Source organism: Ambystoma mexicanum, chromosome 8, assembly GCF_040938575.1.
Source record: "Ambystoma mexicanum isolate Mex_15411 chromosome 8, UKY_AmexF1_1, whole genome shotgun sequence".
Taxonomy (NCBI): Eukaryota; Metazoa; Chordata; class Amphibia; order Caudata; family Ambystomatidae; genus Ambystoma; species Ambystoma mexicanum.
Window position 1 is genome coordinate 153,570,843 of NC_090929.1, and position 16,441 is coordinate 153,587,283.

Genomic DNA, 16,441 nt, shown 5'->3' on the forward strand with positions numbered 1-16,441 from the left:
TAGCATTATACCTCCACCACTGGTATCCCTCTGGTAACTAACTGAAGGGCATAATGCCACAAGCCGTCGTAGACATGTACCCCTGGCCAGCGCTAACGATGCATCCTTAGCACCCACTCCATGTCACTGTAGATCTTCTAGCTTTGATGTAGCATTATACCTCCACCACTGGTATCCCTCTGGTAACTAACTGAAGGGCATAATGCCACAAGCCGTCGTAGACATGTACCCCTGGCCAGCGCTAACGATGCATCCTTAGCACCCACTCCATGTCACTGTAGATCTTCTAGCTTTGATGTAGCATTATACCTCCACCACTGGTATCCCTCTGGTAACTAACTGAAGGGCATAATGCCACAAGCCGTCGTAGACATGTACCCCTGGCCAGCGCTAACCATGCATCCTTAGCACCCACTCCATGTCACTGTAGATCGTCTAGCTTTGATGTAGCATTATACCTCCACCACTGGTATCCCTCTGGTAACTAACTGAAGGGCATAATGCCACAAGCCGTCGTAGACATGTACCCCTGGCCAGCGCTAACGATGCATCCTTAGCACCCACTCCATGTCACTGTAGATCGTCTAGCTTTGATGTAGCATTATACCTCCACCACTGGTATCCCTCTGGTAACTAACTGAAGGGCATAATGCCACAAGCCGTCGTAGACATGTACCCCTGGCCAGCGCTAACGATGCATCCTTAGCACCCACTCCATGTCACTGTAGATCGTCTAGCTTTGATGTAGCATTATACCTCCACCACTGGTATCCCTCTGGTAACTAACTGAAGGGCATAATGCCACAAGCCGTCGTAGACATGTACCCCTGGCCAGCGCTAACGATGCATCCTTAGCACCCACTCCATGTCACTGTAGATCGTCTAGCTTTGATGTAGCATTATACCTCCACCACTGGTATCCCTCTGGTAACTAACTGAAGGGCATAATGCCACAAGCCGTCGTAGACATGTACCCCTGGCCAGCGCTAACGATGCATCCTTAGCACCCACTCCATGTCACTGTAGATCGTCTAGCTTTGATGTAGCATTATACCTCCACCACTGGTATCCCTCTGGTAACTAACTGAAGGGCATAATGCCACAAGCCGTCGTAGACATGTACCCCTGGCCAGCGCTAACGATGCATCCTTAGCACCCACTCCATGTCACTGTAGATCTTCTAGCTTTGATGTAGCATTATACCTCCACCACTGGTATCCCTCTGGTAACTAACTGAAGGGCATAATGCCACAAGCCGTCGTAGACATGTACCCCTGGCCAGCGCTAACGATGCATCCTTAGCACCCACTCCATGTCACTGTAGATCTTCTAGCTTTGATGTAGCATTATACCTCCACCACTGGTATCCCTCTGGTAACTAACTGAAGGGCATAATGCCACAAGCCGTCGTAGACATGTACCCCTGGCCAGCGCTAACCATGCATCCTTAGCACCCACTCCATGTCACTGTAGATCGTCTAGCTTTGATGTAGCATTATGCCTCCACTACAGAAAGTCTTACATGTAGGGTTCTAGGCAAGCACACGATTTAGAAAAATATTATCAAAATCCCTTCCCTCGCCAGACATCTAACCATATAAGAGGGGGCTCCATCAGGGTACGAGAGCCTGGCATATGTCTGGCTGTGCTTTCAAATAGACAAAAACATTTCTGAATCCAACTTCTTCTCGACTGCACTTTATAAGGGTTAGGTCTCCCTTCCAATTTAGTGAGCACGATTTTCTTCCATCAGAGCAAGTGCAAATGAACTAGGACTTCTCCACTGCACGTGTTGAGGGTTAGGTCTCCCTTCCAATTTAGTGAGCAAGATTTTCTTCCATTACAGCAAGTGCAAATGAACTAGGACTTCTCCACTGCACGTGTTGACGATTAGGTCTCCCTTTCAATTTAGTGAGCAAGACTTCATTCCATCACAGCAAGTGCAAATGAACTAGGACTTCTCCACTGCACGTGTTGAGGGTTAGGTCTCCCTTCCAATTTAGTGAGCAAGATTTTCTTCCATTACAGCAAATGCAAATGAACTAGGACTTCTCCACTGCACGTGTTGAGGGTTAGATCTCCCTTCCAATTTAGTGAGCAAGACTTCCTTCCAACACAGCAAGTGCAAATGAAGTAGGACTTCTCCACTGCACGTGTTGAGGGTTAGGTCTCCCTTTCAATTTAGTGAGCAAGACTTCCTTCCATCACAGCAAGTGCAAATGAAGTAGGACTTCTCCACTGCACGTGTTGAGGGTTAGGTCTCCCTTTCAATTTAGTGAGCAAGACTTCCTTCCATCACAGCAAGTGCAAATGAACTAGGACTTCTCCACTACACGTGTTGAGGGTTAGATCTCCCTTCCAATTTAGTGAGCAAGACTTCCTTCCAACACAGCAAGTGCAAATGAAGTAGGACTTCTCCACTGCACGTGTTGAGGGTTAGGTCTCCCTTTCAATTTAGTGAGCAAGACTTCCTTCCATCACAGCAAGTGCAAATGAACTAGGACTTCTCCACTGCACGTGTTGAGGGTTAGATCTCCCTTCCAATTTAGTGAGCAAGACTTCCTTCCAACACAGCAAGTGCAAATGAAGTAGGACTTCTCCACTGCACGTGTTGAGGGTTAGGTCTTCCTTCTAATTTAGTGAGCAAGACTTTCTCCCATCATAGGAAGTGCAAATGTACTAGGACCTCTCGACTACACGTTATAAGGGCTCGGTCTCCCTTCCAATTTCCAAAATCCACAGGTCATATTTTCACAGCTTATGCTTGAGTGTTTCCTAAAACCTTTTGAAAATACCCGTGGAGTGAAACAGCGGCCTGTTCGCCCAGTGCTAATAAGTAAATGTTACCTGGCAAGTACCACTTTGAGTGCAAGCAATGTGTTGGAAAGAGTTGGTGTATTGTTCAAACAGGCTATTAAAACACGGTTACTAATTTGTCGAAAATGTGACACGGAGAGAAAGCAAAATGTAAATGTATTTATAGTAGTATTCTGCTAAAAATTACTTGAGCAATAATGAAATAAGGCAAGCAATAGGAATAGATGCTAGCTAATGATGAAAAAAGCGTGGTGAATACAAAAAGTGCAAATGCAACTAACTCCATGAACAATGAAAGAAAAAAGAAACACTGAGTCGAAAAACAACACAAAGAAAAACTACGTATGAAAATTACAGAAGCAGAAAAAAGAAGGCACCGAAAAAACGTCTTAAAACTTGACAATGCAACCAATGAGTCCAAACCATGAAACAAAATGACACACATTTATTCATTTACTAGTGAATGTGTTACATTTCGGACTTTGCAAGTTGGAGCACTTCAGTGTAAGCTTTATGAATTACATATGTACTTTACGTATGGATGGACATGAATGGGAGTGTACGTGATGAATACACTACTTAAAATATTAAAAATACTTAACAAGAATATGGGGGTACAATGTAAACATTTCAAGGGTCAAACATACAGAACGTACGGGTCAACCTTCAACAGGGTCAGGGCCTGGAAGGGAACCACCGAAAGATGCTGGGATCAGATCCTTCACGTGTCTCTTCCTGGAAGAAAGAAAATATATGACATTATATATGGTGACATTATGTATGGAGACAGGTTGCAGGGATGTCCCCTGTTCCCTTTCTAAAAAAATAAATACATTTGGTGGTTGCAGGGGTGTTCAATTTAATAATGTCTCTGCAAAAAAGAGCTTTTTTTTAGGAGACATTTTTGCGGGGACATTAATACATGGAACCTGAATAACGTGGGATAAGCAATAATTCAACAAGTGCAAATCAAGTATTGCAACAAGTGAGGACATGTACTTAAGTCGGAAAGTAGCCATGAGCTCAAATGCTTTCATGGAAGAAGGCTTTAACTCACTGGTAGCCCCTAGCCATAAACCCTGGTGTGGAAAGGGGTAGATCTTAAGGTAGTCTTTTGCCATCAGAAACTCTCATCTTGAAGAAACAGCAGTCACCGGGGAGGTGCTGCCAGAACAAAACAAGGGCCACAGTTCGACAGCTGCAATATTCCATGCTGTAGAGTCAAATCACAGGAGCAAGTCTTACATTGACATAATGTCTAATCTAAAGGCACTTCATGAGATTCATGTATGAGCCCTGAGTGCATCCCAAATGCCCACCAAGAGACTGAGGGTGCGCCACACTTTTTTGCAGCAAAATGCAGACCCCCTGCACCATCCCTTACTACCCCCACCTCCATATATACCTTAACCCCACTTACCATATGCATTTTGATGCAAAAGAAAGTGCAAAAAAGAGTGAAATTGATTGCATGCAACTTCTCATATGGATGCCTTGTGGATATCCCAGAAACATCACTTAATATGGTTGTTCGATGCGCCGGCAAACCCAGCTATACCAGTCCCCCATACATAACACTGTGAAATCACTATGAATGTTACTGTGTATTTCCTTCCATAACTTACCTACATTCCGATTAACTTTGACTTTTAAAGATGGCGCTGACCATCTGACACTAATGTATGCGTGCTTCTGTTTTCTGATCAACAGGTGCAAGTGATGGATGCCTTGGAAAACCCCGCCACCAGGGCGATCCCGGTGAGACTGACTGCAACAGTGTTCAACAGAGAGCAGGCACCGACCACCCTGGTGGACGAGAGCTCGGAGGCGGGCAAGGCGTGGTCAGGCAGCAGGGACGGCACCGCCATCTTCTCTGTGAACATCCCGGCTGATGCCAACACCTTGGATTTCAAGGTGAGTCCTCTTCTGTCTGAATGCCCTGCGGCTGGTTGCTGCTCATATGGGTAGGTCCTGCTCTGAAACAACCCGAGACGATCCAATCCACCTGGTTCCAAAAAGCCTACTTACGTCAAGGATTCTGGCCCGCTATCTCATACCAGCTCCGACTTGACACCGAGAGTTGGGAATGCACTGTAATTCCTAGGACCCCACGTACAAAATGACAGAACGCCATTCAACATAATACAATGGGGACATGAGGCAAGTGTGTATGACAGCCTTCACCAAAACCTCATTCTAGAGTTATGTCCAATAAAGCAAGCATCGGCAAAGCCAATAGGTTTTGGCTGTCACATAAGCCTAGTGTGGGTTCAAATGATCCAATGATGTGATCCTATACCTGGTATAGACACAATATGCCAAGATAGAGCCCGCCATGTGCAGGCATGGCTATCATATGCTAAGTGCATCCTTGAATGCCCCACTAATGGCATTGTACTCCTGGTATAGTCACAACATGTGCTATATAGCTCCACACCTCCAGGTGCTGCCAACATATATCAAGTGTGCCAGGGAATACCATAATATTGCTACTATTCGCCTGGAATAGTCACTGTATGTAAGAGGAACTTTATAATTATGACTTTTTTTGACTGGATGCTTCCTGTAAACTAATATAAAAAGTACTGATACAATCCTTCCAGCAACAACTAGCATTACACTTTGCAACTAGTTAACTGTTAACATAATAGATTCTACCCCAACTTAACTCTGAATCCGGAAGGCATTTTCAGACAACATTCAGCTGAACAAAATAAAAAAACAAGGATTAACACTTCATGCAGAATAAAATGGTGACTTTACCAGATGCTGGCCCACTTGCCTTTCTCAGGTGACATTGAGCCAACAAAGACAAACACCAATTAACTTCACGTCATGACTAATGTTTGGACAGTTTTTCCGAAGTCCAACTAAGGGTTTAGCAAAACCATTTAACTGAGACAATACAAGACTTCACTGTTAGTATAGGGCTGTACCACCTGAGTATATGGTATCACAGGCACATCAGCCAGACTTATTTTAGGAGGGAGAAGGGCTGTAGGAAGGTACAAAGAACTTGCAGTATACCAAGGGTTCAACAGAAACACTGACAACGAGAAGTCTTACAAAAAATAAAGGTTTTTTAAAATACAAGTTAGGCCAAGATAAATCTTGGTGGGTAAGTACTTAGTCATAGAGTCATAAGCACGTTATAAAAACACAACACAATGCTTTAAGGTACCCAGGCCAACACATACACCTTGTTTAGAAAACTAATATTCTTTCTAGGCAAGTCAGACCTTTTCAAACACATTTAGTATTGGACATAACGATTCATGTGGAGTAAAACCATAAGTAACTTTCTGATTACGTTCAGTAATACATTGGCAGTACACCCTAGCAGTTGTGTAGTGACACTCAGTTAAAAAAATAATTTAGTAAACCAACCTGCAAGTATACTTTTCTGAATAGTGGATCACTCATTCAAGGAACAGTAGAAACCCATAATCACATTCAGGATGACATACAGTTGTAGGTGAGTAAGACCTTTTGATGTAATGTACGATTACAGTTGCTTTACAGCTCAGTGGAACAAAGTCTAAGGTAAGCAAGAACTCTTTACACTAATTTAGGATTGCACCCGGCAGACCAAGGTCAGCTACACCTACAGAACACTTTTTTAGAATGGAGCCATCAGCAACAGGGATGTCATTTCACCAAAATACCAGGGGTAGCGGAAGTGACATCACATGACCCTTGACTACCTTTCACCCCCTAACAAAACAGGAAGTGGCATTACATTGCATTATTCCTAAATACACTATGAAAAATATGGTTGCGATATCACTAATATGATATACATTTCATACAAGAATGAACCACCATATGTATCGTTAATATCAGTGTGTATAGGCCCATATTACCAAATTACTGTGAATGCAGGCAGACGTCCAAGCCAAATGATAATGATGTGTTATTATATAGCACTTACGCTTAAGCTTTATATAGAACAAATATACATACAATATCACCCACCCTGTGTTGGTACTCATTTATCGACTCCAGAAGGATGAAAGGCTGAGTTGGCCTTGCTGGGATTCAAACCTGCAGATCACACATACATCGCAGCAGCGAGCACTCAACCCAATGAGCTATATAACCGGCTATAGTAAAATGAACAAGTACATGTCTGAAAGTTCACAAAGTCAGAAAGCAAATTACTCTCTATGCTGGATACCATTAAACTGGTAACTGAGACTTAAAGGCATGGTCTAGTAAAAAATGTTATTTAAAAAATAGATAGGCAACATAAAAAAAAAATACTAGCATTCTCTTTTTTAAAACTTCCTATGTAAAATTTTGTTGAGCTATTCAAGCTCAAAATTCGCAAAAGCAAGCACATAGGCGCATCCATTTTGTGAAATGGATGCCCTCCTGTGCTGGCTTTTGCTTTTGCGGCACTAATGAAGGAAAAGCGAGCCAGCTGTAGTAAACAAAAGCTACCGCTGGGTGGTTTTCCCTTCATTAGTGCTGTACGCGGAGGACGGGGACCAGAGACCAGAGCAGGAAAGCTGCAGCTGAATCTCGGTAAGTGCTATTTATTTAGAAAAAAAAAAAAATAAGCACTAGCTGCGGTTTATTTTCTACGTTTTCCGGGCTGGAGGAGCCCGGAAAACTTAGAAATAAAACCGCAGCTTTAAAAACGTTGTATTTATGTTTGCGGTCGCTTTTGAAGCGACCGCAAACATAAATACGACGTTATTGTGTTGGAAAACGCTGCTGTTTTTCTTTCCAAGTTTCTCAGGCTCCTCCGGCTCGGAGGAGCCTGAGAAACTCGGAAAGAAAAAACGCAGAGTTTTCCAACACAACCGCGTTGTGTTTCTGCCTGCTGTGGCTATCACTTTGGGTCTCCGGTGCTCCCAGGGGAGACCCAAAGTGAAAGCCACAGCAGGCAGAAACACAACGCGGTTGTGTTTACATGCCGCGTAGTGTTTCTGCCTACAGCTGATTTCCCATTTGGGGCTCTCGTAGAGCCCCAAATGGGAAATGGGAAATGGGAAATGCTAAATGCTGCTTTGTTTCTGCCTGAATCTGCTTTCCCATTTGGGGCTCTCGGGAGCCCGAGAGCCCCAAATGGGAAAGCAGATTCAGGCAGAAACAACGCGGTTGTTTTCCGCAATGCTGCGTTGTTTCTGCCTGAATCTACTTTCCCATTTGGGGCTCTCGGGCTCCCCACAGGGAGCCCGAGAGCCCCAAATGGGAAAACAGATTCAGGCAGAAACAACGCGCTTGTGTTGGAAAACGCTGCGGTTTTTCTTTCCGAGTTTCTCAGGCTCCTCTGAGCCGGAGGAGCCTGAGAAACTTGGAAAGAAAAACCGCAGCGTTTTCCAACACAATAACGTTGTATTTATGTTTGCGGTCGCTTCAAAAGCGATCGCAAACATAAATAAGTTTTTAAAGCTGCGGTTTTATTTCTAAGTTTTCCGGGCTCCTCCAGCCTGGAAAACCTAGAAAATAAACCCCAGCTAGTGCTTATTTTTTTTAAAAAAAATAAATAGCACTTACTGAGATTCAGCTGCAGCTTTCCTGCTCTGGTCTCCGGTCCCCGTCCTCCGCGTACAGCACTAATGAAGGGAAAGCCACCCAGCGGTAGCTTTTGTTTACTACAGCTGGCTGGCTTTTCTTTCATTAGTGCCGCAAAAGCAAAAGCCAGCACAGGAGGGCATCCATTTCACAAAATGGATGCGCCCATGTGCTTGCTTTTGCGAATTTTGAGCTTGAATAGCTCAAAATTTTACATAGGAAGTTTAAAAAAAGAGAATGCTAGTATTTTTTTTTTTATGTTGCCTATCTATTTTTTAAATAACATTTTTTACTAGACCATGCCTTTAACAGCAGGCTAGTTCATCTTCAGATCTGGTGCAAAGTTGGTTGCATGTCAAGCCTGCGTGGATCTACTTTTCAGGCTTCAGAGGTTGGCAAAATAGGGAAAGCTGCGCACTCACATGACAACCCATACTCTGGGCACTCGTTATCTCATACATGCAAACAAACATCGTGAACAGCATGCTAGGGAGATTGGAAAGATAGATACATTACAACAAAGCACTCATTGTGGCACAATTAAATCAATGGCCACTTGATGTGCTATGGTCAAATATTTCTACCCCGTACACAAGCTTTTATGCAGAAGGATTTTGTCAACTGACCGAGGACACTGAGATGGAAGGTCTTGTGATGATCATAACAGAGACAACTGCAGAAAAACATACCATAACTGCAACTTGCAAAAAGCAAAATACATATCTGTCCAAAATTGATGCTTATTCTACCCTGAATGCTTTTTGGAAAAACATTTCTGCATTGAGGATTTGAGCTGTTTAGGAACAGACTAAATCAGTGACTCATCCCCTGAAGTGTGCCTGAAATAAACCTTTAATTAGTTTAGCAATTATTATATAGAATTCCAGAAAGACTAATTATTTATTATTCCTATTATTTCTTATTTAGGGTCACTGCTCAAAGTCTTACACTTGTGGAACCCCTGTTTTTTTAAGAGGACTGAACAAGAATACCAGCTCCTCCAGAACTAATGAGCCACATGGCACTGGCCACAGTGCAAGAGCTTACATTTAAAAAAAAGAAATAATGTTTTTTTAGGGGTAGCAAGGGAGACCACAGGGGTAGAAAGGGAGATACTAGGGGTCGCAGTTGTGACCCCTGGCGACCCCCAAATGACATCCTTGATCAGCCAGGGGTCAGCAACTTCAAGGTAGGTATAAACCTTAGACTGTTTTACAATCTGTATAAAACAGACCAGGGAAAGCAAAACCCAATGTTATACTTTATGAATAACTCCATGTTATTCCAGGTAGGTAGAACCTAAGGCCAACTTATTCTAGACAGTCTGTACAACAGGTTAGGGGAAGCAAGATCTAGTTGGTGAGCTCACAAACTTTATTCTTCAAGAATTAGTTAAGTGAAGCCAACAGCATTACTTTTGGGAAGAGAAACAGCCAATTCACAGGTGAGTAAAATAACCTTACATATACATTTCAGAATGGCACAACACACATTCAAGGTAAGTAAGAACTTTTGTAACTTCTCACTCTCATAGTTACAGTTACCAACTAACTCCTTCACAAGAAAGTACACTTTAAAACACTTGTTATATTTTGCAAGACAGAATCCTTTTCTTATCCAGTCCTTCCCTGGTCTATTGCATGAGTTCTCTCAGAGGCAGACGAGAGACCCTACTGGTCTAGGTGCCAGCTGTAGGCAGGATGAGATAGGCTTCATTTGCAGGAAAAGTCAGAGTTGCAGAAGAAGAACGTTCAAACAGATGAGTATTTCACTTTAGAGTTAGCTAGGTTCCAGGGCCTTCTGAGAAGACACCCTAGGAGGATTCCAGCAGTGGGCTTGGGTGAACTGGATGAGCGGACTCCCAATCACAGGAAACATACCAAACGCTTTACAGAAATAACACAGGCTTATGGTAAGTAAATACCCCAGCCAATACAGTACCTCAGCACAGAAGAAAGGTTGCAGCTGGAAGGCTTCCAGATCTGCAGCCAAAAACCCGAACGATGGATTCCTTTGTCATGAAGACGGAAGACAGGACTTTGGAAGGGATTTTGCAGCAGGGATCAATGGAGAAGACTCCAGGCCAGAGCTTATTCACAGCTGAATGCAGTTCTGTGATTTTAGCGCCCTGCTCAGGAGCCAGAAGTAGACAGAATATCGTTGATTGGATTCTCTTCACTTGGGTTATAACCCGAGAACAACAAATAAAAACTGATCTGATTTTCATAGAGCCACTAAGCTGGTCTACTTAGCTATCAGTTGCTCTGAATTTAATTCAATTGTAGATGTGAATTATTTATGCTTGAATACTGTGAAAAAACATTTAACTTTGCCTGAACCGTATGTTGTGTGAAAACTATGTGCAGGGCTGTACTAATGGACTAGCACACACAATATTGTACACTTAATCACAACTGTTTGTTTGTTTGTCAACTGGGCCTTGAAAAACCCTGGGTAAGGGAGAAACAATTGCATGTGCTTCCAAATGGAGTATGTTGGCACATTTTTTACTTAGGAAATTACTTTTGGTACTCAGCCAATAAAAACTCTGTTAATTAACCACCAATCTAGATTTCATTTGTGACCTAAAAATTAAAAGGCTAGGCACAAGTAGCCTTGCAAACCCTTTTCTTCTGGGTAGACTTACTGACTGGCTAGTGAATACCAGTCATTGCTCAGCTCTGCTGCCATGCCACAACACTGAATGACATTTCTAGTGAAAAAACTCATAAAAGAGAAGCCAACTCTTCTCTTTTGAACTTAAAGGGCAGGCACACTGGATGATATTCACCACTCGTACATAACTCACTGTTTACTAATCTCCACTACATAGTTTCTGGGGGTGCATGATAATTCATAATTTTCCTTTAGACAACTTGATGAAATATAGAGGCCGCTCCTGTGGGGCCTTCATCCTGCAAATGTAACAATTCCCTCCAGTTCTTGGAATAGGTCAGCAATGTTTTCTTCAAAATTTGGCTCTTTATTCTCTATTTGTAGCTCACAACTGCAGACAAAAACGTGCCAGAAGAGAACCAGGCATCGTCTGAACACACCGCCACAGCTTACTTCTCCCTCAGCAAAAGTTACCTGTACATCGACTGGGCAAATCAGTACAAGACCCTGCACGTTGGCGAGTACGTCAACCTGAACATATACCTCAGCAGCCACTACCTGCACAAAGTGACCCACTACAGCTATCTGGTAAGTGACCGGTCTATGGTGAAGAAGTTCTCGTGAGACAAGCGTAGGCTCCCATTTTGTGCACGCCAAGGTCAGAGATTTTGGCCAATTGTTGACGGGAACACTTCTGGTGGTTTGGATTAAGAGACAGAAGAGCAAACCCCCATGTATTAAGAAATTCAGGGTTATATAAACTATTGAGACCCACTTCTTTGTTTTTTGCTGTATAGTAGATTAAGAACGTTCTGACTTTATCCAGTGTTTGGGCAAGAGAGGCTACATGGGAAGGAAGCCAAGGCGTTATTATCAATCACTAGCGACTTTGTAGTGGTGTGTCCCATGCTTCATTTTATAATTTTTCACCATAGAAGTGGGCACAAGTCTGGATCTGCGTTGTCCAGTTCTTTTTGTCTCCCCCAAATTCCTAACCCCCAAATCTGCCTGTCGAATTTTTTCAGAGGAAGAAATAGTATATCTAGGCTCTAAACCAGACAATCTCTAATCAGTTTGAAAAGTGTCAAAACATTTCCCCTATGTGAAAAGTCTTGTTCATATGGACTCCCACATATTAGAAGATTCCTAAATCCATTTTGGTGTCAAGAGTTACTACGTTTTCATCTTAATTTGATAAAAACTAACGAGACGACTCGTATATGGCACAAGTTAGATTCCTCTGCTGGCGTCTGCTATACATGTGAAGAAGGTCTATTACAAGATCTGAAACACATTTTGGTAGTCTCTTCCGGCCACCTTAACACCTAATACTTTGCAAACTTTGTGTATGATATCTTGCGAATTACTACACAAGATTTTTGGCAAAGGTTGTCAGCGGGAAAAGAGATTGCATTGTCAATCGCTTTGCTAAAACTTGTAAATGAATTGAATTTTATCAAAATCAATTTATGATGATTGTCTTTAAAACAACAATCCTGTGTCCTTCATTTTGTAATATATTTGATCTGCCTCTTTTAACATAATTTGATAATTGTATCCTAGATTTTAATTTATTATTATTGCTTAACCACATTCAATTTTCTTTCTGTACAATTATTTTTTGCAGATTTTTTAAAATAATTCCTAGTGATGTAATGTGTAAAAAGTCATTCTTTCTTTGTCTATGACTAAATGCACAATAAAAAGAAATGTAAAAAACGTATATCTAGGCACAATGGGGGGATTCGATATGTTGAATCGTTTAGCAGAAATGATGCACTTCTCATTAATATCCGCCTGTCCCCTTCCTTTCACTCTTTCCATTCCTCTCTCCTTCCCCTTTCTCCAATGCTTTCTCCTTTTTGCCATGACCCATCTTCCACCCCTTTCTCCAATGCTTTCTCCTTTTTGCCATGACCCATCTTCCACCCCTTTCTCCAATGCTTTCTCCTTTTTGCCATGACCCATCTTCCACCCCTTTCTCCAATGCTTTCTCCTTTTTGCCATGACCCATCTTCCACCCCTTTCTCCAATGCTTTCTCCTTTTTGCCATGACCCATCTTCCACCCCTTTCTCCAATGCTTTCTCCTTTTTGCCATGACCCATCTTCCACCCCTTTCTCCAATGCTTTCTCCTTTTTGCCATGACCCATCTTCCACCCCTTTCTCCAATGCTTTCTCCTTTTTGCCATGACCCATCTTCCACCCCTTTCTCCAATGCTTTCTCCTTTTTGCCATGACCCATCTTCCACCCCTTTCTCCAATGCTTTCTCCTTTTTGCCATGACCCATCTTCCACCCCTTTCTCCAATGCTTTCTCCTTTTTGCCATGACCCATCTTCCACCCCTTTCTCCAATGCTTTCTCCTTTTTGCCATGGCCCATCTTCCACCCCTTTCTCCAATGCTTTCTCCTTTTTGCCATGACCCATCTTCCACCCCTTTCTCCAATGCTTTCTCCTTTTTGCCATGACCCATCTTCCACCCCTTTCTCCAATGCTTTCTCCTTTTTGCCATGACCCATCTTCCACCCCTTTCTCCAATGCTTTCTCCTTTTTGCCATGACCCATCTTCCACCCCTTTCTCCAATGCTTTCTCCTTTTTGCCATGGCCCATCTTCCACCCCTTTCTCCAATGCTTTCTCCTTTTTGCCATGACCCATCTTCCACCCCTTTCTCCAATGCTTTCTCCTTTTTGCCATGACCCATCTTCCACCCCTTTCTCCAATGCTTTCTCCTTTTTGCCATGACCCATCTTCCACCCCTTTCTCCAATGCTTTCTCCTTTTTGCCATGACCCATCTTCCACCCCTTTCTCCAATGCTTTCTCCTTTTTGCCATGACCCATCTTCCACCCCTTTCTCCAATGCTTTCTCCTTTTTGCCATGACCCATCTTCCACCCCTTTCTCCAATGCTTTCTCCTTTTTGCCATGGCCCATCTTCCACCCCTTTCTTCAATGCTTTCTCCTTTTCCCCTTGAACCCTTTTTTCAATAAAGCCCTTTCACCCGCCATCTTATTGGACAGGAGGATGTGCTCTCTCCTTTCTCTCTCTCTCTCTCTTTCTCGCTTTTCCTTCTCTCCCGCTCTCTCCCTCTCTTCTTTCCTTCTCTCTCTCTCTTTCTCTCGTTTACTTCTTCCTCCCCTTTCCTCCTTCTCTCCTTTCCTTCTTTCTCTCTCCCCTTTTCTTCTCTCCTTTCCTTTCCTGCTCTCTCTCCCTCTCTTCTTTCCTTCACTCTCTCTCTTTCTCGCCTTTCCTTCTTTCTCCTTTCCCTCTCTCTCTCCCTACTTGCCTTCTTCTCTCGCTCTCTATCCATCTCTCCTTTCCTTCTCTCTCTCCCCGTCTCTCCTTTCCTTCTCCCTCCCTCTCCTTTCTTTCTCTGTCTCGTGCTCTTTCTCTCCTTTATCCCTCTCTCGCTCTCTCTTTCTCTCCTTTCCTTCTCTCTCTTCTTTCCTTCACGCTCTCACTCCTTTCCTCCTCTCTCTCTCTCTCCTCTCTCTCCTTTCCTTCTCTCTCCCTGTCTCTCCTTTCCTTCTTGCCCTCACTGCTTTACTTCTCTCTCTCCCTCTCTCTCTTTCCTTCTCTCTCTCCTTTGCTTCGATCCCTCCCTTCATTTTCGCTCTCCTTTCCTTCTCTCTCTTTCTCCTTTCCTCCTCTCTCTCTCCTCTCTCGTTTCCTTCTCTCTATGTGTCTCTCCTTTCCTTCTCCCTCTTTCTCCTTTCCTTCTCTCTCTTTTTCTCTCTCTCTTTCCTTTCCTTCTCTCTCTCTCTCTTTCCTTTCCTTCGCTCTCTCCTTTCGTTCTCTCTCTTCCTCCTTTCCTTCTCTCTCTCTGTCTCCTTTCCTGCTCTCGCTCTTTCTCCTTTCCTTCTCTCTCTCTCTCTCTCTCCCTCGCCCCTTTCCTCCTCCCTCTCTCCTTTCCTTCTCCCTCTCGCTCTCTCTCTACTCTCTCTCCTTTCCTTCTCTCTCTCTGTCTCCTTTCCTTCTTTCTCTCTCCCCTTTTCTTCTCTCCTTTCCTTTCCTGCTCTCTCTCCTTTCCTTCTCTCTCCCTGTCTCTCCTTTCCTTCTTGCCCTCACTGCTTTACTTCTCTCTCTCCCTCTCTCTCTTTCCTTTCCTTCTCTCTCTCCTTTGCTTCGATCCCTCCGTTCATTTTCTCTCTCCTTTCCTTCTCTCTCTTTCTCCTTTCCTCCTCTCTCTCTCCTCTCTCCTGTTTCCTTCTCTCTATGTGTCTCTCCTTTCCTTCTCGCTCTTTCTCCTTTCCTTCTCTCTCTCTTTTTCTCTCTCTCTCTTTCCTTTCCTTCTCTCTCTCTCTCTCTCTCTCTCTTTCCTTTCCTTCGCTCTCTCCTTTCGTTCTCTCTCTTCCTCCTTTCCTTCTCTCTCTCTGTCTCCTTTCCTGCTCTCGCTCTTTCTCCTTTCCTTCTCTCTCTCTCTCTCTCCCTCGCCCCTTTCCTCCTCCCTCTCTCCTTTGCTTCTCCCTCTCGCTCTCTCTCCCCTCTCTCTCCTTTCCTTCTCTCTCTCTGTCTCCTTTCCTGCTCTCTCTCTTTCTCCTTTCCTCCTCCTCAATCTCTGCCTCTCTCTCTCTCTCCCTCGCCCCTTTCCTTCTCTCTCTCTCTCACTCTCCTTTCCTTCTCTCTCCTTCTCATTTCCTTCTGTCTCTCAATCTCTTACTCTCTGATCACTTTCCTACTCTGTTCCTATTTGTCCTCCTTTACTACTGCGCCACTCCATGTCCCACCACAATCCCCGTACAATGTTTGTAACATTTTATTATGTTTATAGACGTTTTTAAAATTCGTTGGCTTATTTCTTCAAACATGTTGGTCCTCTTTCCAAGTTAGGTGGATTACCGAACAGAAATATCACATGGACTAATTAACGTTATAGCATGTGTTCTTTTTTTGTAGATCTACCTAGTTATGGGAACTCTGCAGGTTGAGGTTCAAAAAGGTGCACCTTTCCACAAATAATGCACACACACCAGCATGCATTATTTCGGAATTGTTCACCCATTTCCACCTTTACTTTGTGGATGGTAATGGACTGTAGGCAATTGAGTTACTGTACATTTTCTCTGAATGCAAAAAAGGGTGATTTCCCACCATTCCGTGCATTGCATGGTAACAGTGGTGAGACTGGTCAGAGATATTCATCTGCTCACCCCTTTGGTTGCCACTGTACTAAACCTTTTTTTATTTACTCTAAGCATTTATTTTCCATGCCTGCAAAAGACTCCTGCGAAGTTGTTAAAATGTGTACTTTTGAGATGGAGGTCGAAATTGTTGCTACAATATGATCATATACGGTGGTGCAGCATGAGAATTCCTGTTAGACCTGTCTCTTACTGCCTTGCTAAGCCTGAAACATGCCACAAGAACACTTCAAGAAGGCTCTATTGTCCATGACTCCTTTTGCATAGCTGTTCGCCTGCCTTCTGCCCCATCTCATACAGCATTATTTATTTATTTATGTGCTATGGCTTGCATCAAATCTTC

The 16,441-nt window shown here is 43.4% G+C and overlaps 1 protein-coding gene across 2 annotated transcripts in view; it reads left to right on the forward strand.

The window, feature by feature from the left end:
- The window catches only part of C5 (complement C5), a 478,994-nt gene that overhangs the window by 171,242 nt on the left and 291,311 nt on the right, over positions 1–16,441 (forward strand). For both annotated transcript variants that reach the window (XM_069609527.1, XM_069609526.1), the window contains exons 11-12: positions 4,528–4,731; positions 11,341–11,544. In XM_069609527.1, coding sequence (XP_069465628.1) covers positions 4,528–4,731; positions 11,341–11,544 — 408 coding nt within the window. The remainder of the gene's footprint in view (positions 1–4,527; positions 4,732–11,340; positions 11,545–16,441) is intronic.